The sequence below is a fragment of the Heteronotia binoei genome, chromosome 10, assembly GCF_032191835.1.
Source record: "Heteronotia binoei isolate CCM8104 ecotype False Entrance Well chromosome 10, APGP_CSIRO_Hbin_v1, whole genome shotgun sequence".
Taxonomy (NCBI): domain Eukaryota; kingdom Metazoa; phylum Chordata; class Lepidosauria; order Squamata; family Gekkonidae; genus Heteronotia; species Heteronotia binoei.
In genome coordinates, this window is record NC_083232.1 from 96,393,666 (window position 1) to 96,419,336 (window position 25,671).

The 25,671-nt window shown below is 45.4% G+C and overlaps 2 protein-coding genes across 5 annotated transcripts in view; one reads left to right on the top strand and one right to left on the bottom strand.

Annotated features, from left to right (window-relative positions):
• TRIP13 (thyroid hormone receptor interactor 13) lies at positions 1-24,920 on the bottom strand. 2 transcript variants are annotated; one of them, XM_060247810.1, is made up of 15 exons: positions 24,803-24,920; positions 24,653-24,731; positions 19,676-19,781; positions 16,472-16,637; positions 14,965-15,094; positions 13,125-13,180; positions 10,480-10,570; positions 8,146-8,218; positions 7,054-7,117; positions 6,105-6,191; positions 5,623-5,729; positions 3,957-4,110; positions 1,814-1,926; positions 1,126-1,195; positions 1-413 (listed from the first exon to the last, which is right to left on the bottom strand). In XM_060247810.1, exons 2-15 carry the CDS (start codon positions 24,660-24,662, stop codon positions 318-320), a joined length of 1,323 nt encoding a protein of 440 aa, XP_060103793.1. In that variant the 5' UTR covers positions 24,663-24,731; positions 24,803-24,920; the 3' UTR covers positions 1-317. The 2 variants fall into 2 exon arrangements, with proteins under 2 accessions (XP_060103793.1, XP_060103792.1); XM_060247809.1 differs by having other exon boundaries at positions 24,653-24,898.
• BRD9 (bromodomain containing 9) overlaps positions 24,854-25,671 on the top strand; it is a 41,249-nt gene continuing 40,431 nt past the window's right edge. For all 3 annotated transcript variants that reach the window (XM_060247806.1, XM_060247807.1, XM_060247808.1), the window contains exon 1: positions 24,854-25,077. In XM_060247806.1, the coding sequence (XP_060103789.1) occupies positions 24,975-25,077 (103 nt within the window). In that variant the 5' untranslated portion in view covers positions 24,854-24,974. The remainder of the gene's footprint in view (positions 25,078-25,671) is intronic.

Consider the following 25,671-nt stretch of genomic DNA (forward strand, 5'->3'; position numbering starts at 1 on the left):
CACACAGAAGAAAACATTTAATACAACTTACCAATACAATGATAAAAAAGAGTGGAAAAATAGGAGACATGGTGGAAATTGCACAACAATATATATAAAGCCTCAAGGAAGAAGACTTGCTCAATCATACAGTCTTTGATGCATAAGAAACACTCAGGATAATTGTTATTGGGGAAAACAAAACTGTCCTTACCCAAAATTTTTAGCAGTCTTGTTTAAGAAGCCCCAAAGATCATGACAAACGACAAGCATCCCAACCATGTAATTCCACAAAAGGTTCTATACACAGAAGGCGACATGGAGGAGGGAAGCCAACCTCAAACACAATCTGAAAGTTTGTCTCTTTCTTCAAATTGCTTGTCCACCACCAGTGACAGAGCGTGAAGGAATGAGGCCACTGTAACATTAGGAGACTAGAAGGAAAGGGAGACAGAAATAAAATCAGCAACAGCATAAGTGCCCCTATTGCTCCAGGAAAGAGTGCTTGGTTCCACAACATAGGTGTTTTCAAAGTAAATGTATGGAGGCTGTTCATACAGTGAAAGGCTGAGAAAAACATTTGTGGAAAAGGGGACAAAACCTGAACACACAGGAAAAGGCTGAACTAGACCCACGAGGGGTAGCTGCTGTGTACTGATGGCCTTGTTGAGATTACCTCTGCCACAGTTAACGGCCAGGCAAAAGGGAAAGCAGCAAGTGCACATGTTGATTTGTTTGCTTCATTTATACCCCAAACCAGCTTATATCGTTCTGGGACTGCAGCTCAGCTGAAGAGCCTCTGCTTGGCATGCAGAAGGTCCCAGGTTCAATCCTAGGTCTCCAGTTTAAAGGATCAGGCGGTGGGTTACAGTGCTGAGCCAGATGAAGCAGTGGTCTGATCTGGTACACAGCAACTTCCCACGCTCATATGTTCTCCTCTGTTTTGTCCTCACAACAACCCCGTGGCATAGGTTAGGAAGGAATGTGTGACTGGTCAAAGGTTAGCAAGGTTCCCTAAAAGAGTAGGATTCGAACCCGGGTCTCCCAGATCCCAGTCTGGCACTCGTACACCATGTTGGCTCTCACATAGTGCCTCACCCCAGTAACAGAAGGAGAGACCCCAAAACAAAGGGAGTATAACCTTACCTGAATGTAAAGTGCATGGGCTAGAAAAGGAAGTTTCCGTAAGACACGGCCACTGAGTCCTTCGCTCTTCCTGTATCAGAGAAGATTTTAAGATACTGTTGAATGCAAATATATAAGAATGCCTCAACTGAGCTACGCTAGCTGTATACAGCAAAAGTATGTCTCACAATTTTGATTTCTGCTACATATTCTTTTCTAACAGAGCAATAGCAACCAAATATCCGGCTCTGGGCTTCCCGAAAAGAAGCAGATAAGGTAGCAAACCTACACCTGAGTGGGATTTATTATCATTACATCATTATCATGACATCGTTAGTGGAAAAAATCCCTGTGCATGTTAGAGGGTAGGGCTCTAAGTCAGGCCTTCTCCATGACATGCTAGACTTCTATGTACAGAGATCTCCCTCTAGGAACAGAGACCCCAGTTTTAGACAGAAGAGCACTAGAATAAATCACCTATCAGTTCTCAAGTAAAAAAAAGAAACCAAACCTCTTCAATTGAGGTTTTTGAGACCTATTAGAAGCCCAACAATTTTTTTTTATATCCCCCAAACATTGGGTATAATCAGTTATCATTTATAAATACATCAAAACCCAACAGAGGAGAATTTTTTACTTTGGCTTGGATTTTGAAAACACGGGGATTTGATTTCAGGAGACAGAAATTCATGAATTTCAGGAGTCCTACCTTGCAATTTCTTTCAAAACAAGACTCAGTTTTGACACGTCATTCTCTACGTAACCAATCACCTCTAACTCGTGGAGCGTCAGCAGCTGCTGTCGAGGATAGATTATTTGACACTTTGGGGAGAAAAAAAGATCTCATTTGTAAGAACAGTAAAAATCTAACTTTGCATTTCAGAAAGCGGCTGTATAGAAATAGATTTTTAAAATCTGTCCTACTCATTCTGAATGCTGAACTGGGTAAACTGTTCCAGCATATCAGCTGCACTGACTGAAACTCAGTTCTTAATTATTGTTTTATTTTATTAGATTTTAGACCGCTCTTCCCTGTGGAACAGGGTGTAGGGCTGTATACATCAGTAAAAAGAAGAAGACTGCAGATTTATACCCCACCCTTCTCTCTGAATCAGAGTCTCAGAGCTGCTTACAATCTCCTTTATCTCCTTCCCCCACAACAGACACCCTGTGAGGTGGGTGGGGCTGAGATAGCTCTCCCAGAAGCTGCCCTTTCAAGGACAACTCCTACAAGAACTATGGCTGACCCAAGACCATTCCAGCAGGTACAAGTGGAGGAGTGGGGAATCAAACCTGGAATCAAGCCAGGTAAGAGTCCGTGCACTAAACCACTACACCAAACTAGTTACAGTAGTCTAATCTGGAGGTGACGGTTGTATGCTAAATTCACAACTTAAAAACAAAATGCATTAAATAGCCTATTAATCTGATAAAATGGCATCAAGACTACCAAACATGCCACTGCCTCGTGGGGGAGGGGGGAGACAGGAAAACAGGAGTGCCAGACAGATGGAAACCGTCGCTGTCATCAACCAAATGCCTGGGGGAACATCTCTGCCTTGCAGGCCCTCTGAATGGCATTAAGTCTCACAGAGCATGGATGTTGTTTGGCAGAGAGTTCCACTAGGTTGGGGCCAGGGCTGAAAAGGCCCTGGCTCTGGTTGAAGACAGCTGGATGTCTCTCTGGCGGCAAACCACCACTAGGTTCTGGTCTGCTGAGTGCAATGCTCTTTGGGGGCAGACCAGGAGAGGTGGGTGTGATGATATGGAGTCCCAGAAAGTTAGGGGCCTTCAAGATTAGTATCATAACCTTGAACCTAATCCGGTACTCCACCTGGAGCCAGTGCAGCTTATGCTGCAAAGGTTGGATATGTGCCATATACGGGGTCCTGGTGAGGACCCACACTGTCACATTCTGGACTAGTTGGAATTTCCGGATCAGTCTCAAGGGTAGCCCTACGTAGAGCAAGTTATGGTAGCCTAATCTGGAGGCGACAGTTGCATGGATCACTATAGCAAGGTTAGGTCAGGACAGGCAGGAGGCCAAATGCCTGATCTGGCACAGCTGGAGAAATGCCAGTCTGGTAACGTTTGTGATCTGAGCCTCCACTGATAAGGAGGCTGCAAGAATCACAGCCAAGCTCTTGATAGTTGGCACCAGTATTAAGGGTACACAGTCAAGGGTCTGACGTCAGCACCCCAAACCTAAATCCCCCCCTGCCCAGCCACAGAACCTCCATCTTAACAGGATTCAGCCTCAGCCGGCTCTGTTTCAACCATTCCACAGTCTCCAGGCTCTCAGCCAGGTTTGCTGGGAAGGTATCCAGCCAACACAGATAGTAATGAGATGCACATGGAAGCTTGTACCCAGAATTAAACTCTGTTGGTCTTAAAGGTCCCACTGGACTCAAAATTGGTTGTGTTGCCCAACTGAATCTACAACCCATATAGTTAGTCAGGCAGAAGAGAGATGTTAGCTTTGGTGAGGCAGTCTGGTGTAGTGGACTCTTATCTGGGAGAACCGGGTTTGATTCCCCACTCCTCCACTTGCACCTGCTGGAATGGCCTTGGGTCAGCCAGAGCTCTCATAGGAGTTGTCCTTGAAAGCACAGCTTCTGGGAGAGTCCTCTCAGCCCCACCCACCTCACAGGGTGTCTGTTTGGGGGGGGGGGGAGAGAAGATATAGAAAATTGTAAGCCGCTCTGAGACTCTGATTCAGGGAGAAGGGCGGGGTATAAATCTGCAGTCGTCTTCTAGGTTGTCAGCCCTTCTCCTGGCCCAATCAAAATTCACATTAAAGTCTGTACAGGGATTTAAGCCAGTGGAATTAAGGCTCTGAACAACATTTTTACCTTCATCAGTTCTTCCAAGCAGGAGAGGTAGATTTTGAATATTGCTGCAGCGGAGGGCGGTCCGATGTATTGCTTAATATCAGCTCTGTCTACAAAAGCCATGTCTATTTTCTCCGTGATATTTGAAGTCGTCAGGATAACGACATTGGGAAACCTTTAATAATAAAAAAAGGAAGCCACAACAGCAATTTCATATGCTTAATGCAAACAAGATTCCTTAATACTTGAGACATTTAACAGTCTAATTGTAGTATAAAGTCTTTGCATATGTGGATTGTCTGGAACCAAGACCATATCTGCTTTCCCCCCCTCCCATTACATATTCTGTTGCCACTGTAAGAGCTAGAAACCAACTTTGGCTTGGACCCTGTAGCCATCTGCCCTAGCGGAAGGCACTCCTGCCAGCCAAACATGAATTCTGTACCTTCTCTCATTTCCCATTGCAATCCAAAATACAACCCAAGGTGCTGCCCCCAAGACACAGAGGTTCCTTGGAAACAGCATGAATGGTTAGTTGGAGAGAGGTGAAAAGCCCCCTCCTTCTGCTAGCAAAAGTTGAGGATTTAGAAGCTTACAAAGAACACCTGGACTGCACAAATGGCACAAAACTATCCAAGAAGTACACACTGCCTACAGAGAGAAGTCACTTGCCCTGACCCAGCTGATATTTTTGAAAATTCTTAAGTCTACCCAGCTTCTTATCAGAGGAGGACCAAAGTCTTCAAGCTCCAGTTTCAGATGAAAAATTCATTGCAGGGATTATATGAATGTATTGTGGGTTAAGTTTCTATATTTCTCTCTAGCAGGACAACTAACCAAAATGGGTAACTGTATTATGTAGCAGAAGAAAAGAAGTTTTTTCTAGGACAACTTGCTCTTCTCTAGGACAACTAACTGAAGTTTTTACATAGAAAAAATACAACACAATGTTTGTTAATTAACTATCAGATGAACAATTCAAATTAAATACTAAAAAGCATACAGTCTAATACAGGGGTGTCAAACATGAGGCCCAGGGGCTGAATCAGGCCCCTGGAGGACTCCTATCAGGCCACCGAGCAACTGGCTCTTGTCTGTTTCCTTCTCCCTCTCTTTTACTTCCTTCTGCATCTCAGCTTGCTTTACAAGGCTTGCTCAGTTGCACAGGAGCTACAGAACAAAACCTCGATTTTCTCCATTGGTTTAGGCTCCTCCCCCTCCTGGTCCCCTGTGGAGGGAGGGAAAGAGTCAGAGCTTCCTTTGCCCTGTTCCCTGGATCCCCTGGGAGAAATACAAAGAGAGCACCTTTAAGACCAACAAGTGCTAAATGTTTTAAGCATGTTTTATTTTGAGGGTTTTTTTAAAAAAAGATCTTCAGTCATGTTTGTGTGTCCTTTAAAAAGTTTATATCTCTGCTACCTAATCTTAAATAGCTACACACATGGCCCGGCCCGACAAGGTCTCATTTATATCAGATCCAGCCCTCATAACAAATGAGTTCGACACCCCTGGTCTAATACAATGAAACTTATTCTCTCACCCCCTCATGACTGCTCTTCAATTCTATTGGTTTCCCAACCTAATATTTTCTCAAGCAGTTTTATTTCAGTAAAGGTGCAAGAAGGATATTTTGTCTCCTGAAAGCCTCCTTACCAAATTTCAACTCTTTTAATATCAGGAATGTTACCTTTTGATCTGGTCAATTTGTGTCAAGACCGCATTGACAACACGGATGGCGTCGGAAGGCTCGGTACCCGCCCGGACAGAGTTACGTGCTGCTGTGAGACTTTCCACCTACCCGCCCCCCCCCCAAAAAAGAGGACTGTCAGTTTCACAAAGAACCATAATCCAAACACAATATCGTATTTAATGCATGCACAACATTTTATATTCAGAGAGCACCTCTGTAAAATAAATTCAGCATTCAGCCATGCGTATAAACTTCTGTATACCCCATTAAATAATTTGCTTTCTACCATCTTTCTCAACAAAAGCCACATTTTAATCGTTGGAAAGTGCATTTGAAAAACTACTAAAATAAAAGGATGGTTTTCCTGACAGAAATACTGACCGCTGGATAAGCAAATGTAGCTGTGTTATTTCCAGACACCACACAAATATTTTGCAATGCTGTCAGTTTTTGATGTAAAATGGGTACTACTGTCTTACCTCATCAATCAGCACAAACACCAGGGTGTCCTTGTCATCAATGAATTCATGAATCTTCTGGAACATTTTAGTAACAAGCTTGCCACTCTAGGGGAAAAAATTGGAAATTGATACATTGTCTTATCTTTTGGGTTACTCCGTTAACAAGATACCACTTACCTGGCCACGTCTGGCAAGTAACAATTACCATAAGGTGATCAGGTACAGTTCACTTAAAGGCAAAGGCAGTCCCCTGTGCAAGCACCAGTCGTTTCCGACCATGGGGTGACGTCGCATCACGACATTTTCACGGCAGACTTTTTATGGGGTGGTTTGTCATTGCCTTCCCCAGTCGTCTACACTTCCCCCCACCCCAGCAAGCTGGGTACCCATTCTACCGACCTCGGAAGGATGGAAGGCTGAGTCAAGCTCGAGCTGGCTACCTGAACCCAGCTTCTGCCGGGATCGAATTCAAGTTGTGAGCAGAGAGCTTCGACTGCAGTACTGCAGCTTTACCGCTCGGCGCCACGGGGCTGCTTTTTACAGTTCACTTACTAGGGTCATAATTGCTACTAGGGTCATAACTGGCAGCAAGGACAGAACTGCCACTCAGAATTTCAGATCTCAGGTTCTCTAATTATGAGGTGCTCCCTCTTGGAAGGCCTGGAACACCTGAAGAGGGGTGGTGAAAAGTTCCAGAGGGCATGGTAACTGCAGGCAGAAGTGGCCCACCCAGACCGATCTGGTGCTGTGCTGCAAAACTCTGCAGGAAGGAAGAATTAAACTCCTTCCCTGCCGCAGCCACAAGCAGAATTGGGCCCTGCGTGGCTACTGTTGGCCTCCTCTTCACACACACACCCTGCAGTATGTCTTTTTAGCAACTGGACAGATATACAGTATTCTTAAATGTCAACCCACTGGCACAAAGCAAAATTACCCACATCACAAAAAAAGCTATGTAGAGGCTTACCTCGGAAAACCACTTAGAGAAGAGGCTGTGGCTGTTTATCTCAATTAACTGTCCATGCCTGTACCTAAAAGTGCCAAATGAAAGTTGACACAAGTTAAAACGAGGAACTGGTTATGACCACTGGTTTCCCCTGAAAAAAGAAAATCCAGGGCAGCATCATGCAGCTGGTGGTTGTTTAACTCTCTTTCAGATTATCTTCAGTATTAAGACTTCTAGGACTTATATCTGCAAGGAACAATTCAGTCAAAATGAAGCGCTTCTGAGTCCCATTTTCTGAACTCCATTTTACATCCTTGGAAAATTATCATTTATTTTTATTATTTATTAAAACATTTATTAGCTACTTTCCTACCCTGTGGAACTCAAGGCGATTTACAATATATAAATAAAACAATTATTAAAAACAACAAGAAGAGAAGAGATTGGAGTTATACCCCCATCCTGCCCTAACCAAAGGAGTCTCAGAGTGGCTTACAATCTCCTTTCCCTTCCCTTCCCCTCCCCACAACACACCCTGAGAGGTAGGTGGGGCTGAGAGAACTCTCCTAGAACTGCTCTGGAGCAGAACAGTGGCTGACTCAAGGTCACATTAGCAGGCGTATGTGGAGGAGTGGGGAATTAAACCCGGTTCTCCCAGATATCAGTCCATGCACTTAACCACTACACCAAACTGACTCTCTAATCATAATTTAGAATACCCAATTAGGAATGCCAATAAATAAAAACTAAATTAGTCAAATGCAATCCTAAACAAAACAGTCTTCGGCTACCTCCAGAAGACCCAATGTGACGGTGGGGGCGGGGCAGGCACACTTCCTGGGGGAGGCTGTTCCATAACTGTGGGGCTGCCACTGAAAAGACCCTCTTGTGTGTGACTACCAGACCAGCTTCTCTGATTCGTGGTACAGCCAGGAGGGCTTCCCTGTGATCTTAAATCCCGGGCAAGAACATGTGGGAGAAGACGGTCCTTCAAACAATGAAACAAAATGCTAGTGGCTGAGACAAGTTGAATGTGGAAAACAAATCAGTTGAAAAATGCTAGTGGTTGAAAGTGGACAGTACTACTGTTTTAACTGTAAATACATGAATCACCTATATGAAAGTCTAACAGTCAGCTTCTGAGCCAGTGCTTTACACAGGGAAGTTTTACCAGTTCCTGGAGGACCTGTAGTAAGACAAAACACAGGAGCTATTAATTATCATGACAAGCCATTCCTTCTACGAAGCTAGGACCCAGTCTTTTCCTTACGTGTGAGCCATACCACCAGAAGGACCACCAACAGATAAACAGAAGATCTACTATAACCTCATCTGCCTATGCTTCAAGATTCTGTATAGCACCTAATGTTTTGTTTTAAATTGTTAACTGTTTATATTTTATCATTTTATACTTGTAACTGAGATGGTTGCTTTTGACTTTCAGCCGTCCACTTGTGGAATGGGTGGGATATAAATTGAAGGTAAATAAATAAATACCATAAAAGATCTGACCCGGCTCAAGCTACTTGCTTCCGTCCTATCTTGCAAATCTGTCCACGGATTAGTTACTTTTAGGACAACTGTTCATAGCAGCCAATTACTAATAGTCATAAAAACAGTGCTAGTATTTCAGTTATTCAGAGTTGAACTACACATGACACAAATGTGTACAAGTTGCTCAGTGGTCCTTTCTGTGGAGCAAATCCTCTGTCATGCGGGGGGGAGGGGGGCAGTAACTGTGCATGCATACCCAGGCTCTTGGGCTTCTCCCCTGTATCTTTCATACAGAGGCTGCTTTCCCTAGGCACAAAGACCTGTTGAGCTGCCATTCCGCCAAGGTGAGTCCAAGATTTAGCCCATACTATTGTCCCTTAACGTTTTGATGGAAGTTCTCGCTCCCGCCCCCCCTTAAATTTGGAGGGGAGGGGCTGTGGCTCAGTACTGGAGTCTCTGCTTAGCATGCAGGCGGTCCCAGGTTCAATCCCTGGCATCTCTAGTTAGAAAGGACCAGGCAGTAGGTGATGCGAAAGACCTCTGTCTGAGACCCTGGGGAGCAAATGTCAGTCTGAGTAGACAATACTTAGATGGACCAAGACTCTGGTTCAGTACAAGGCAACTTCATGTGTGACATAACCATTGCTGGGCTCTTTGCCACGCATCACTTCATGATTGCATTCAAAACACTGCCCAGTCAAAGAACATGCTTCAGCCCCGCAGAGATCTGTATTGGCTAAGAGGGAGAGCTGCATCATTTCCATTTTAGGTGGCCTAAGCAAATCCGTCTTCCACATTTTCACCTTGCCGTTGAGGAGCTCAAAGAAACTCACATGGTCCTCCCTTCCTCCTTTTAGGCCCACAACTGTATGAGATAGGGAAGGCTGAGGGGTGAGTGACTGTCCCCAGGTCCTCCAGTGAGCTTAAAGGCTGAATGACAATTTGAATCCCGATCTCCCATTCCTAGTACAGTTTCAGAGGGTAGCCATGATGGCCTGCAGAAGACTGGCTAGATTCCAGTCCAGTGGCATCTTCAAGACCAACAAGATTTTCAGGCTTGTAATTCCCGGACCAAAGGAGGCCCGTCTGAAATCCACCAGGGACAGGGCCTTTTCGGTAACGGCGCCTTGCTGGTGGAACCAGCTGCGGGAAGAGGTGCGGGCCCTGCAGGACCTTGGGCAGTTCCGCAGGGCCTGTAAGACAGCCCTCTTCCGGCTGGCTTATAACTAACTGACATTGAAACTTCATGGAAGGTTGTAGGATAGCATCTCGGCAGATTGCTGTTCTTTATGTTTTATTATTTTACTGTTTTAAATTGTTGTAAATTGACGTATTTTTAAAGCCAAACTTTATGTTAGATTTTATATGTTGTAAGCCACCCTGAGCCGCCTTGGCGGGAAGGGCGGGATATAAATTGAAATAAACTGTAACTGAAGGGTAGATCCAGGTGGGCAGCCGTGTCGGTCCAAAGCAACAGAACCAAGTTGGAGTCTGGTAGCACCTTGAAGACCAGCAAAGTTCTGTTCGCAATGTAAGTTTTCAGGTGCATGCACACTTCATCAGACGTTCTGAAGAAAACTTTGTTGGTCTTCAAGGTGCTAATGGATTCCAACTTCGTTCTAAGATTTTCAGGGTATGGGCTTTTGAGAATTCAAGCTCCAACTCTCGAAAGCTTATACCCCCCAATTTGTTTTTTTTTTGTCTCAAAGGTGCTACTGGACTCAAATTTAGCAAAACCTAGTATGACACTCTAATCCCTCTGCCATAATTTCTCAACCCCACACCCCGTCTGAAGATGATAATGCTGACTTTATGGGATAAACGTATGTGATGCAGTTTGAACACACTAAAGAATTGCTAAGAACGATGGTGATTACAGAGAACTTCTGTGTTAGTCAATTCCCCAAAACCTTCTAACCAAGTACTATTTAGTTTAAAAGATACATCTTTTACCATGCAATAGAACAACTCTGTTCCATGATATCAAGTTGCTGTTGACATTTTTGTCTGAGAACAGTAACGTTGAGGTCACGTAATCCAGCAACTAAATGGACAGGGAAAGAAACAGGCAAAAGAACAGATGAGTAAGACTCCACGGTATAACTGCATACTTGATACAAAAGTTTCAAGAAGAGAGTAACTGGGAAGATTACAGATATATCTTTGTATATCTACCTATATCTATACATTATTAGGACATGATTAAAGCTGCCCAGGAATTAAGAGCACTGTTCTAATAGGTAACTCAATATGTATAAGGCTTCTGTATGATGCAGCTAGAAGTTCTAAAAGTTTGACGAGTATCAGGAATAAGCCCAAAGCATCTTGGGACTAAAAATGGCCTTGCCATGAGGTTTGTCAGGAATTCCAGCTAAGCCTTCTTGTACTGCTGGCCAGAGACAGATTATCGGAACTTCTCACCAGTCACTCTGGAAAGGTTCCCCTGCAGTTAAAAGACTGAAGAGTGTCTGTGATCCAATTCTGGTCTTGTCCAGACAGGACTTCCATTACTTCTTTAACAAGCAAGTTTAATCAAAGCTAAACTCCACTGAATTTGGCGAGGCTCTTCCCCAAGCATGCCCAGGACTAGAGCTTGAAGTGGCCTTTTCTCAAACTACAACTAGAGCCCTAGAGTTGGCAGGGGACACAGACCGTCTCCAATCACTCTTGCTCAGGGCAGGCAATCCAAAGCTATAGTGTTCCCATCAGGGGGCTGTCCACCTGATGTGCTCGAAGACCCAGCGAGGTTCTGCACAATGACGCAAGTCTCCAGGGAAGGGGTCCCCTGAGATTTTTTGAGCCTCTGGGTACCTTCAGAATCCTGACACAGCATAGTGGTTGCAGCCACAAAATGGCTACGACAGGAGGCAGAGCCAGCCTTAAACCGGCTGCCACAGCTTACCTTCAATCATGCAGTGAAGATCCTTGTGCCGTAGCGTCAGCTGCCGCTAAAGCGACATTTTAAAAAAATCTGCACAGCCGATCGAATCCCCAGTGGCCAATCAGAACCTCGTTGGGCAAAAGCCCATCCTGGCCCCACCCACTTTCTACAAAACACTTGAGGGATGCCAGGAAAGGAGGCAGGGGTGCCATGGCACCCGTGGGTGCCACATTAGGGACCCCTGCTCAAGAGAACCAGGATCAGATCTTCCAGCATTTAAAATATATATATATAAAATTATTATTATTATTAATTATATTTGATTAATTGCCCTATCCTGGCCAGCGCCAGGCTCAGGGCGATGTACAACAGTAAAATCAGTTACATTACAAAATATATATATATATAATCAATTTCATTAAAAATGACAAACCCTGATGGCATCTTTAAAGTGCTCTTATTCAGTTATTGGATCACATCAGGGGTGGGGGGATTCCCTCAAGAGGGGGTGGAGAGGAAAAGATGCCAGGATGGCAACCGTCGCTGTCCTCATGCAAAGGCTTGGCGGAACAGATCTGCCTTACAGGCCCTGCGGAACTGTAAAAGATCCCGCAGGGCCCTGATGTCTTCTGGCAGAGCGTTCCACCAAGTCGGGGCCAGGAATGAAAAAGCCCTGGCCCTTGTTGAGGATAGCCGGACCTCTTTCGGGCCAGGGATCACCGGCAGATTCTGACCAGTCCCTTCCAGCGACATAGTGGAGGAGGCGGTCCCGTAGATATCTGTATCTGTAGAGGAAGCAGCTGTCCTCCAAAAAAGAAACTTCAAGGGGAGATTACAAGGTAAGACTGCTGAACTTGAGTCCATTCATAAATTCAGAACAATGGAACTGCCCTTTCCCCAGGGTGAACAGGGACACAGGATTCTTACCTCACTACAGAGGTTAATTTCCTCTCTGCTCTAATCAAGCCAAGTACAATAGCCATTGTCTCTTTGCATCCTGAGTTCCTTCTTTATAACACTCCTCCCACCTTTTGACTGGGATACTCTTTCCTACTGATGTGTGACAAAGCAAGCCTTGACTCTGGAACTCTTATACCTGGAAAATCTTGTTAGTCTCTTAAGGCGCTACTCAGGGGTGGAATTCTAGCAGGGGTTCCTTTGCATATTAGGCCACACACACCTCTGATGCAGCCAATCCTCCAAGAGCTTACAAGGCTCTTTTTTGTAAGCTCTTGGAGGATTGGCTACATCAGGGAGGTGTGGCCTAACATGCAAAGAAGCTCCTGCTAGAATTCCACCCCTGGTGCTACTATTGTTACTGTTATTGCTGTTAGGCAGTTGAGTATTTTAGCAGGAAGGAGTAAGAAGGGGAACATCTCTTCCAAAAGTGTAACTTCTGCGCTGAAGACTGCTTTTCCCCTTCCACTCTCAGCTATTTTATAAAGCCTGGGTGTGGGCAGAGGTGTGACTCCTTGGGCATAAGCTGAAGGGCAAGGGCCAAAGGGCTCTTGGTCCTCAGGCTCTTTGCCTATGGCTTGCAGCCCGTTTCCAGCCAAAAAAGCAAATGATTCCAGGACAAGCCTGAGATTCACTTGGTCTGGTTTGTTGTTTTGCTCTAGTTTATTTATGTGTTTTTCTTGCTGTAAGCAACTTTTGAGTATTTTTGGGGGGGGCGGGGGGAAGAGCTTTAATAATATTAATGATATTTTCAACTTACATTTGATTTTACTTCATTTTCATAAACGAGGCTTTCCCACAGACCATGAAATTCAACTGCAAAACATAATTACTAAATTCAATAAGCAGCTATAAAAATCAAAACATCCTATTTCAGCCTGGCGGGGTTTTTTTGCTGTTTAAATAATTAAATCCATTCTACCTTCAATTTAACAAACTGCTGCTACAATCCCATCCAAGAACCGACCTTCCAGGCATACTTTTGAGTAAACATATAGGAGCGTAAAGCTATTCACTCAAGAAAATAGGAAGCATTCAAACCTATATATGTCAGACACTTAGGCAAGGCCCCCACCCTCAGCCCCATTTTTTCAGGTTAAAGTTTATGAATACAAAGTCAGAAGTCACACGGCCACCCCAAAATGCTTAACTTAACAGCAGCACAAATGAGCAATTCCTTCCCTTCTTTCCTTTACCCAAAAACATTCATACAGCATGATCCTGCTAGTTGAAAGCCCTTTTTTAAGTCCCGTGGAATTCAACCACTTTTTTTAAAATTATTTCTTTCTTTTACTTCCTCCCCAATAAGGACCCTAAGTAGGTTACATCATTCTGTGTTCCCTTTTCTCCTCACTAACAACCAGGGCTTCTTTTGTAGCAGGAACTCCTTTGCATATTAGGTCACACACCCCTGATGAAGCCAATCAAGAGCTTACAGTAGGCCCTGTAAGAAGAGCCCTGTAAGCTCCAGGAGGATTGGCTACTTCAGGGGTGTGTGGCCTAATATGCAAAGGAGGTCCTGCTACAAAAAAAGCTCTGCCAACAACCCTGTGAGGTAGATTAGGTAGTGTGTGACTGTCTCAAGAGTGCCCAGCAGGCTTCCATGGCAGAGTGGGGACTCAAACCTTGCTCTCCCAGATCCTCGACTGACACTCTAATCCCTATACACTTACTCTCAGCTCATGTCGGGCTTTAATCTACTTAATTTTAACTAGACAACCCCCTTTCAGTATAACTCAAAACCCTGAAGAACCCCATATATTTTACAACGTTTGTTTGTTAGTCACTCTGAACCTGTTCGCGGGGGGGGGGGGGGGGGGACACAAATAGTAATAAATAAATAAATATGTATGAATCCATTCTATCGCCCTTGTAAAAATGTTTCTCACTTCAGAATTGGCCATATTTTTATTTCCGAATTCTGCAGTTCCGCTTTTCATTATCTTGCTTTCTAACTCCAAAGTTCATGCTTGTTGACTCTTCCCAAATAATTAAGTAAGTAAGTAAATTTTTATTTATACCCCACCCTCCCCGCCGAGGCAGGCTCAGGGCGGCTTACAGAACATTATACGAAATCATGGTATCACAAATGACAGATAAAATCAATAACAATATAAGTACAAATATAAATTAATTTAAAAAGTTAAAACAATACAGTGGTGCTACAATCTCTATTTATCCGGCAGCGTCATATTTATTCTGGTTACATCCTAAAGGCTTCTTGGAAGAGGGCATTTGCAGGCCCTGCGGAACTGATTGAGGTCCCGCAGGGCCCGCACCTCCTCCGGCAGCTGATTCCACCATTGGGGGCTTTTATAGAGAAGGCCAGCTCCCTGGTTGTTTTAAGTTTGGCCTCCTTAGGGATTTCCAGGAGATTTTGTGAACTGGAGCGCAGTGCCCTCTGGGAACATATGGAGAGAGGCGGTCCCTGAGGTAGGCAGGTCCTCGGCCATATAGGGCTTTATAGGTAATAACCAGCACCTTGTAACGAACCCGGTATACAATTATTTCAAACAACGCTTCCATTTTTCCAGGTGTGCAATTTATGATATTCTGAACTCTTGAAGACCATTTTAAACGTCACACGCAAAGAGGAGTACCTGTCGGTAACACCCAGTGATTGGCCGCAGTGATACACTCATTCTCTTCTTCCACGTGTTCAGTACTGGGCCCTTCCTCGTTAAGTTGAAAAGTATGAATGACGAGTTTGCACATACTCAAATTAATAGGCTGCAGTGGAAAGAGAAAAACAAAGTCTCTGAAGAGCAAACAAGTCTTTGAAGAGAATTGTACAATCTCAGAAGAGTAGAGGAGTTTTGTGCTCTGGATAAAAGCAAACACAATGTTAGATTCAGATTTCATTCATATAATTTTCTAAGGAGAATTATGGAAATGTGAATTTTAGGAATGTGCCTGCAGTGCATATCTCCTGTAATGTTTGCAAAAGGGGGTTCAAACTTTGATCATAATCAAAGTCAAAATTATTGCAGGGGCATCATGGAGTGGCGGGGGGGACTTTAATGAGCATCAAATATGTCAACTGAACGAAGTTTGAATCCCATGGCACCTTTAATACCAAGAAAGTTTTACTCAAGGTGTGAGCTTTTGTGTACACAGAGACTTTTTCAGACAAAGTGAAACAAAACTTACATATAAGACAGAGGTTGAACAGCAAATTAGCATACAATATAATGAAATGTCTTAACAGATACAAACAGGAATTACAAGTTAAATTTATAGTCAACATTGTTTAGATTTAAATCGTTGCGGGAGAGGGGGGGAGACCCTGCCGTTACACTCCATCCGTCTCCTCTCAAGCATGGAAATAACTGATGGTATCTTTTCCTTTGAGGTGGGGTGATTGGCAGTGCTGTATTAAGTCTCCTGTGTTACCAGACCAGATGGAACATCACTTTTATTCTAGTAATCTTGTTTAATGGCTGGCATTTCTCCCCAGAAACAAGTTTTAGAACATAAGAGAAGCTGTGTTGGATCAGGCCAATGGCCCATCCAGTCCAACATTCTTGTGTGTCACACAGTGGTCAAAACTCTGGTGCCATCAGGAGGTTCACCAGTGGGGCCAGAACTCCAAAAGCCCTCCCACTTTGGCCCCACAAGTACCAAGAATGCAAAGCACCACTGCCCCAGAGAGTGTCCTACCCACAGCTCATACCTAATAGTCACTGATGGACCCCTGCTCCATATGTTTATGTAATCCCCTCTTGAAGCTGTTTATGCCTGTAGCCGCCACCAATGTTCCCTCAAAACTGAGTTCATGTGAGCTAGCTCGCAGTTTTTTAGCCTCTGGCTCACACATTTTTGTCTTAGCTCAGTCTGCTCAGGTAGGATGGCCCCGAGCAAACTAATTGTGTTTGTAATCCACGCTGAGCCCATCATGGGAAAGGGCGGAATATAAATCTACTAAATTAAATAAATAATTTATGCAGTAGCTCACAACTTTAATGCCAGTAGCTCACAAAGTAGAATTTTTGCTCACAAGACTCCGCAGCTTAGTAGAGGGAACACTGGCCGGCCGCCCCCTCTCCTTGCAGCGGTGACTTCCATCTGAGTTTTGTATATTTGATTAATGCAAGAAATACTTAATACCTGTCTCTCCTTTAGCTTTAACTCTGTATCCACAACTGCAACAGAGTGCACGTTATTTGTTAGGAAGACGTCATCAAACTCAGTCCACTTATAATCACCAAAAACAATGTTATGCCTGTTTAGTAATTTTAGGATACTCTTCCTGATATCTTCTTGCTTCACAGTGCTAAATAGTAGAAAAATACAATAACTGACCAAATCACTGTTAGAAAGGTTCACAGCATCCTGCCTCCTTACCAGTAGCCGCACATCCCCTCCCCACAGTACACCCAAAAGGTAATCCACAAAACCTTGACTTGTCCTTCAAGGGACTTAATGAGCTGCAAGATTCCTGAAGTGTAAAGGAAGGAACAAGCTAATTAAAAATATCAAACCCATGTGACTAAACCTAGTAAACCAAGCTGGGCATGTTTAGCCTGGAGAGGCAGCAGCTGAGAGGTGATATGATCACCATCTTCAAGTACCTGGAGGGCTGTCATATAGAGGATGGTGCGGAATTGTTTTTTGTGCCCCAGAAGGCAGGACCAGAACCAATGGGTTGAAATGAAATCTGAAGAGTTTCTGGCTCAATATTAGGAAGAACTTCTTGATAGTTAGAGCGGTTCCTCAGTGGAACAGGCTTCCTCAGGAGATGGTGGGCTCTCCTTTCTTGGAGGTTTTTAAACAGAGGCTAGATGGCCATCTGACTGCAATGAAGAGCCTGTGAATTTAGGAGGAGCAACTGAACAAAAATTTGCGAGTTTCCTGCGTTGTGCAAGGGGTTGGACTAGATGTCCCTGGAGGTCTCTTCCAGCTCTATGATTCTATGAACCAAACCCACTTTACAGATGAAAACAAAAGTCTCTGGAGCAGCAGGATCTGGCACCACAGGGAAGGAAGAAAGAAGAGCAGAATTTCAGCATGAAATGGTAAGTCTTTCTACCTGTTTTTTTTTACAGGTTAGATTGGGGTATTGCAAGGGTTTTGAGTGGGAGCTATGCAGCCCTGTTCCAGAAAAGCTGTAATGACTGGAGGTATCTCTGCCCCATGGCATAAGGGATACTAAACAACCCTCAGCAAAAGGTTAGCGGGACTGAATGAAGTCACCCTGGTTGCCCTGCAGTGACCCCAAAAGCAGTGACACAGCAGAAGGAATTTCCTGCTGGGTTTCAGAAAGTGAAAAGGTTTTCAGTGTCTAAGTTAGGCTGAGCCTGAGAGGTTGCGAGAATGGTGGGATCATTAGCAGCCGGTCCCTTAAGAGAGACACCATCTGGTGAGCAAAAAAACAGTACACCCTCATTTGCAAAGATCTTTTCCTAGGAGATTGACAGGGGAAGATGGAAAGAAGCATGGGTGAAAAGGTCCTTATCGGCTACGAACATGTGTATCACGTAAACCCTACAAAAAGTGATGTACTGGCTCCCTCCTTCTCACAAGACAATTTTCTTCATCTTCTAGGATGGGGACAGGCCATCACTCAGTAGCAGAACACAAGATCCATATAAGAGAAGCCATGTTGGATCAGGCCAATGGCCCATCCAGTCCAACACTCTGTGTCACATAAGAACATAAGAGAAGCCCTGTTGGATCAGGCCAATGGCCCATCCAGTCCAACACCCTGTGTCACATAAGAACATAAGAGAAGCCATGTTGGATCAGGCCAATGGCCCATCCAGTCCAACACCCTGTGTCACGTAAGAACATAAGAGAAGCCATGTTGGATCAGGCCAATGGCCCATCCAGTCCAACACCCTGTGTCATATAAGAACATAAGAGAAGCCATGTTGGATCAGGCCAATGGACCATCCAGTCCAACACTCTGTGTCACGTAAGAACATAAGAGAAGCCATGTTGGATCAGGCCAATGGCCCATCCAGTCCAACACTCTGTGTCACATAAGAACATAAGAGAAGCCCTGTTGGATCAGGCCAATGGCCCATCCAGTCCAACACTCTGTGTCACATAAGAACATAAGAGAAGCCATGTTGGATCAGGCCAATGGCCCATCCAGTCCAACACCCTGTGTCACATAAGAACATAAGAGAAGCCATGTTGGATCAGGCCAATGGCCCATCCAGTCCAACACCCTGTGTCACATAAGAACATAAGAGAAGCCATGTTGGATCAGGCCAATGGCCCATCCAGTCCAACACTCTGTGTCACATAAGAACATAAGAGAAGCCATGTTGGATCAGGCCAATGGCCCATCCAGTCCAACACCCTGTGTCACATAAGAACATAAGAGAAGCCATGTTGGATCAGGCCAATGGCCCATCCAGTCCAACACTCTGTGTCACATAAGAACATAAGAGAAGCCATGTTGGATCAGGCCAATGGCCCATCCAGTCCAACACCCTGTGTCACATAAGAACATAAGAGAAGCCATGTTGGATCAGGCCAATGGCCCATCCAGTCCAACACTCTGTGTCACATAAGAACATAAGAGAAGCCATGCTGTATCAGGCCAGTGGCCCATCCAGTCCAACACTTTGTGTCACATAAGAACATAAGAGAAGCCATGTTGGATCAGGCCAATGGCCCATCCAGTCCAACACTCTGTGTCATATAGTGGCCAAAAAAACAAAACAAAACCAAGTGCCATCAGAAGGTCCACCAGCAGGGCTAGAAATCCCCCAGATGCAACTCCAGACATCTACAGCTAAGAAAAATCTCAGATAGTAGACTTTAATCTTGATGGAGCTAAACAGAGCAATGGTTTGAGTCAGTCTAGGGCAGTTTTGCATATTTAATGACATACCATTGGAACTGGATAACTCTGGTCGTTTTCGCACTCACCTTAATCAGCAGCGACGACCCTCTTCACCGCGCAGGATCTGCGCGGATTTCGCACTAATTGCCGCGGAGCACCCAGAAGAGCCGGAAAGTCCCGGCGCTTTTGCAGCGCAAACGGAAACCGCCAAAACCCAGTTTCCGTTTGCGCCGCAAAAGCGCCGGGACTTTCCAGCTCTTCTGGGTGCTCCGCGGCAATTAGTGCGAAATCCGCACAGATCCTGCGCGGTGAAGAGGGTCGTCGCTGCTGATTAAGGTGAGTGTGAAAACGACCTCTAAGAAAGGCTGATTCTTCTAACCTTTTCATGCCCTGTGGGTGAGATTAAATAAACCCTTTCAATCCCACCAGATGCCATCTCCTTTGGAACAAAGTGAATAAGTCCATTTCCAGTATGTGGCATCATTACACTGAGACACCTTCTGTAACAGAAATACCTGTTTGATTTCTGATGAACTTCTACGTGGATCTGCAGGAACTCATTATCATATTCCGGAAGAGCCTCTTTTAAGTCATCTGCTGCTTCGTCCATATTATGCAAACCTGATTTAAAAGACGAAGGGGATGGAGTGGTTATGTCTGAAAAATCTCTTGAAGTGTTTTGCCTTTCAGAACTGTGGGCACTGTATGTTGCATTAGTCATTTCCTCATCTTGTCTCATTTCCACATGCTTAACATGAGCAGCAGGACAGATGTGACAATGTATATGGAAACGATGATGATGATGATATTGGATTTATATCCTGCCCTCCACTCTGAATCTCAGAGTCTCAGAGATCCCTTAGGCTTTGCATTCTTCTTCCTTTATTTTCTTCCTCCCCCCCTTCCCTCATCAAGAATGCTATAAGATCCCCTCTCCCCTTAAATACCTCCTTCTTACGCCCTTATGTATTGTACTATAATACTCTCATTGGCCATGCACTTTCTGTATTTTATGTAAATTAGTTTGTTTTGATCTATGCTGGCTATGGGCTGTAATAACAATAAACTGAAACAGAGCCGTCACAATCTCCTTCCCTTCCTCCTCCACAACAGACACCCTGTGAGATGGGTGGGGCTGAGAGAGCTCTGACAGAAGCTGCCCTTCCAAGGACAGCTCTGCAAGAGCTATGGCTGACCCAGGCCATTCCAGCTGCTGGAATTGGAGGAGTGGGGAATCAAACCCGGTTCCCCCAGATAAGAGTCCGTGCACTTAACCACTACACCAAACTGGCTGACAATGATGGAATAATTGCAAAGTTTCAAAAAGCTGATTCTCCCCATCAACAAAGCACCTCAGTCGGCACTTGACATTCAGAGATTTCTTCCTTGAAGTCCTGAAGGGCAGAAGAGTTGTCCTGGTCTACCCATGTGGGAAAAAATGTATCCAAACTCACCTCATGGCGCCTCCCCCTCTTGTGCCCGGCTAAGTATGGAGCTCTCCCACTATGGCTGCCTCAAAATGGCCTTCCAAACCCAAGTCATAAGGCCTCTGGCTGCCCATAGAACCTTCGGCTTCTGCTTCATGTCCCATGGCTTCCATACTGCAGCCACTAACTTCCTGCCTCCAAAGGATGATGGGAAAGTGTCCCAGCATTCAAAATTAAGCTCTCATTTCAAGATGGAGTGCAATTGACATGTTGCATCAGAAATGCCCAGCAAATTCTGCTGCTACTCAGAATGTTCAGATTTCCAAGAAGGAAAAGATAAACTGAGTCGAAGGAAGGCTCATAAACATGTTAGTCCTCACCTGGATTGTTGTAGTCCAATGTCTTATCTCAACAGAAGCGAAAATGAGAATTGATAAGACCTTCAGAGGTCAGGCAGGAGGGTGGCTGAGGCAGGGCATTTGTTGTGGTGGCACCTTGCCTCTGGAATGCCCTCCCCCTTGAGATCCCAATCAAGGGTTGGCAGTAAGGGGACTTTGAGATTCCCCAGGCACCTGTTTTACTTTCATTGAGGCACCTGGCCAAAACAAATCTTTTAAACTGGGATTTTAATCAGGTATTTTATTTTACCAGTTTAATAAATCCTTAATAAATAAATTCTTATTAAATATCCTTCATATATTCATTTCAGGGAAATTATACTGCAGTTGAAAGGATATTACATTTCTCAAATGACTGTTCAAGCAAAAATCAAACCAGAATTAAAAAAAAAACAACTAATGAAATTACATTAGCCTTTGAGAGTTCGAAACTGACATTCCACTCCCTGTAACTGCATGCAGGCTTCCAGTCGATGACACAGCGCTATGGAGGGCAAGCTTAGCAAAAACATTCCAATTTGTACAACTCTAAAACAATAATTTAAGTAATTTAAGCAAGCTTTAAGAGCCCCGTGGCACAGAGTGGTAAAGCTGCGATACTGCAGTCCAAACTCTCTGCTCACAACCTGAGTTCGATCCCCGGCGGAAGCTGGGTTCAGGTAGCCGGCTCCAGGTTGACTCAGCCTTCCATCCTTCCGAGGTCGATAAAATGAGTCCCCAGCTTGCTGGGGGGAAAATGTAGATGACTGGGGAAGGCAATGGCAAACCACCCCGTAAAAAGTCTACCGTGAAAACATCGTGATGCGACATCACCCCCGAGTCAGAAACGACTGGTTCTTACATAGGGGACTACCTTTACCTTTTTAAAAACAAAACAGTAGACAAGTTCACCTTTAAGACCAGCTCAGTTTTATTCAGACTGTAAGCTTTCGTATGCTCTTAAGTAGACTACATCAGACTTCATTATGGCCTGGGACCTGCCTACCTTAGGGACCGTCTCTCCCCACATGTTCCCCAGAGAGTGCTGAGATCGGGGTCTCAAAACCTTCTTACAATCCTTGGGCCAAAGGAGGCCCATCTGAAAGTGACCAGAGACAGGGCCTTCTCGATTGCAGCTCCCTGTTGGAGGAATCAGCTCCCGGAGGAGGTGAGGGCCCTGCAGAACCTTGAACAGTTCCGCAGGGCCTGCAAAACAACCCTCTTCCGGCTGGCATATAATTAATTATCGGAATGCCTGAACATTCAAATCTCGAACATCAGATTATTCAATACTGGAATATTGAAGAATTGATTTACGGAAGGTAGCATAGTACATACTGAAGTGAGTTTACGTGTTTTTATGTATTTTATATGTATTTTATTGTATAATTATAATTATTAATGTATTATTAATGTATTTTAAATTGATTTTGTTAGCTTTTTGTGTTGTAAGCCGCCCTGAGCCCACCTTGGTGGGGTAGGGCAGGATATAAATCGAATAAAAATAAATAAATAAATAAATAATTCATTTTTGTCTGCTTAAGAGCATACGAAAGCTTGCATTCTGAATAAAACTTTGTTGGTCTTAAAGGTACACTTGTCTACTGCTTTATTCTGTTGCTTCAGACCAACACGGCTGCCTGCTGGGATCTTTTTAAAAACAGTAATATTAAAGAGAAGGCATCTCTTCAAGTAAAAGGCAATCAGGAGAACAGCCCTAAGATAATGTAAGACCAGACAAAGGATTCTTACTGACACTCAGAGCACACGAAGCTGCCTTGTACTGAATCAGACCTTTGGTCCATCACAATCAATCTTGTCTACTCAAGACTGGCAGCAGCTCTCCAGGGTCTCAGACAGAAGTCTTTCACGTCACTTCCTAACAGATCCATTAAACTGGAGCTGCCATGGATTGAACCCAGGACCATCCGCTTGCCAAGCAGATGCTCTGCCCATGAGCCACGGCCATTCCCTAGTAGCGCTCAAGGCCCACACAACTGTGGAAGGATCCTGATGCTTTTCCACCGACTTCTCCCTTCACTCAAGCATATAGCCAAAGGGGCCCTGCAGGTATCTCTCATCTTCAGCACCATCCCCCACCTCGACAGTGATGTCACAAATTGCAGCAAAAAGCAAAAATGTCATAAGCGACGCTCAGTCTGCTCAGCATTATATGCCCACACCCTGCTGTAAAGCCACTGCACTGACTATATTCCTAGGGTTCAATGTCGAAAGGGGATAACTTTCAGGAGAGGAGATCTAAGGCCCATAACCAGATACCGTGGACCTGCCTGGCACAATCCAGCACTATCTACTTTGGAAGACTGGGGTTCAGACCTCCATTAACTTATTAAGATGCCCTCCTGTGAGTATAAGGACAATTGTGAGATTTAGTCAGGAAAACAGGACTGCAGAATTATTCTGATCTTGCAAAAGAATAATGAGGTTTATCTTGCAAGAGAGGAAAATGCAAGGGGTGAAAACCAAAATAGGTGTGACCACTAGGGATTTTGCGGCAGAACTGGAGACAGTGGGGTTTACGGTGGAGAGAGACCTCAGCAGGGCATAAATGCCCCCCTCTGAAGCGGCCATTTTCTCTAGAGGAACTGATGATGATGAAAAAGATATTGGATTTATATCCCGCCCTCCACTCTGAATCTCAGAATGGCTCACAATCTCCTTTCCCTTCCTCCCCCACAACAGACACCCTGTGAGGTGGGTGGGGCTGGAGAGGGCTCTCCCAGCAGCTGCCCTTTCAAGGACAACCTCTGCCAGAGCTATGGCTGATCCAAGGCCATGCCAGCAGGTGCAAGTGGAGGCCAGCTGTCACTCTAGGCAATCTCCAGATAGGGTTGCCAGCTCTGAGGGGGAGGAGGGATTTGGGGGGGGGGGGAAGGCTGGAGAGGGCATGGTTGGGGAAGGCAAAGGGGAGCACAATGCCATAGTGCCCACCCTTCAAAACTGCCATGTCCTCTGGGGAAATTGATGTCTGGAGATGAGTCCAGTGGTACCTATTTAAGACCAACCAAGTTTAATTCTGGGTATAAGCAGCAGGGCTTTTTGTGGCATCAGGGGATGTGGAGGCCCTTTTCTACAAAGCCCTGTGTGAAGCAATGGTGATGTCAGGAAGTGTGGCCTAACATGCAAATGAGTTCCTGCTGGGCCTTTTCTACAAAAAGTCCTGTAATAATGGTGATATCAGGGGTGTGGCCTAACATGCAAATGAGCCTCTGCTGGGCTTTTTCTACAAAAAAGTCCTGTGCGAAACAATGGTGATGTCAGGGGGTGTGGCCTAACATGCAAATGAGTTCCTGATGGGCCTATTGTACAAAAAGCCCTGTAATAATGGTGATATCAGGGGTGAGGCCTAATATGCAAATAAGTTCCTGCTGGCCTTTTTTTTCCCTACAAAAAAACCCTGTGTAAAACAATGGTGATGTCAGTGGGGTGTGGCCTAACATGCAAATGAGTTCCTGCTGGGCCTTTTCTACAAAAAGCCCTGTAATGGTGATATCAGGGGCGTGGCCTAACATGCAAATGAGCCCCTGCTGGGCTTTTTGTGCAATAAAAGCCCTGATAAACAACCTGTACACAAAAACTTGCCCCCAGAATTAAACTCTGTTGGCCTTAAAGGCGCCACTGGACTCAAAACTTCGTTCTGTTGCTTCAGACGAACACGGCGACCCACCTGAATCCATCTGGAGAGAGAGAAAGTGTGACAGCGGGAGATCTCCAGTCCTCACCTGGAGGTTGGCAACCGTAGGCCCCTGGAAAGAAAGACTTTTAAAATCACACTTTAAGAAAAGGAAGGCCGGGAGGGGGGTCGGGCTGGGCTCACGCTGGGCAGCGGCTCCGCCTTCCCTTCCGGCCTCCTCCGCAAACCGAACTCCGCGCGCTTCTCCCCTCAGCGAACGGCGGCCCGCGGAGCCCGCCGGAAACAGCTCGGCGTCACTTCCGGCCATGACCTTGGTTCCGCCGCGGCCATTGTTGCCCTCCTGCCTGTCACCGCGATGGGGAAGAAGCACAAGAAGCACAAGGCGGAGAAGGCCGAGTGGAGGTCCGCGCCCGCGCCCGCCCTCACCGCCGCCGGCCCCGGCGCCGCCGCCTACGACGGTGGGTCGCCTGCCTGAGGGGAAGGAGCGGGAGCGAGGAAAGCGCGCTCCCGAGGGCGGAGCCGCCTCCCGCCTTCGCTCGTGCGCGCGCGCCCTGCCCTGCCCTGCCCCTGAGGCGGCCCCGCTTTCTGCCTCGGCCCCGTTCGCACGTTTCTGTGACCTGGACTCCCGGGGGGAGCTGGAGACCTCCCGGAATCACAGCTGCCCTCCTGGCAGGAATGGCAGCTTGGAGGGTGGGCTCCAGGGCATTATACCCCAGTGAAGTGCCCCCCAACCAATATATCGCCCTCCCCAAGGCTGAACCAGGAATTTGGCAACATGGAGCAGGCGACCCTAGTTGACTGGCGCATTGGTGATCTTCCTGACAAAATGCATAGACCAGGGGCAGCCAAACTCTCTTAACGCAAGAGCCACATTGAATAAGCGTCAGATGTTCGAGAACCGCAAGACATGAACCTCAGAGGTTTAACAGCTGAAAGGAAGGGAGGAAAACAGATGGGGAGGGGGAAGTGGAAGGGAAGCAACTTTAAATGCATTTTCCAAGGCATTAGCTGACTTGACTTTGAGAAGTGATTTAAAGAAGCAAATGCCTTCC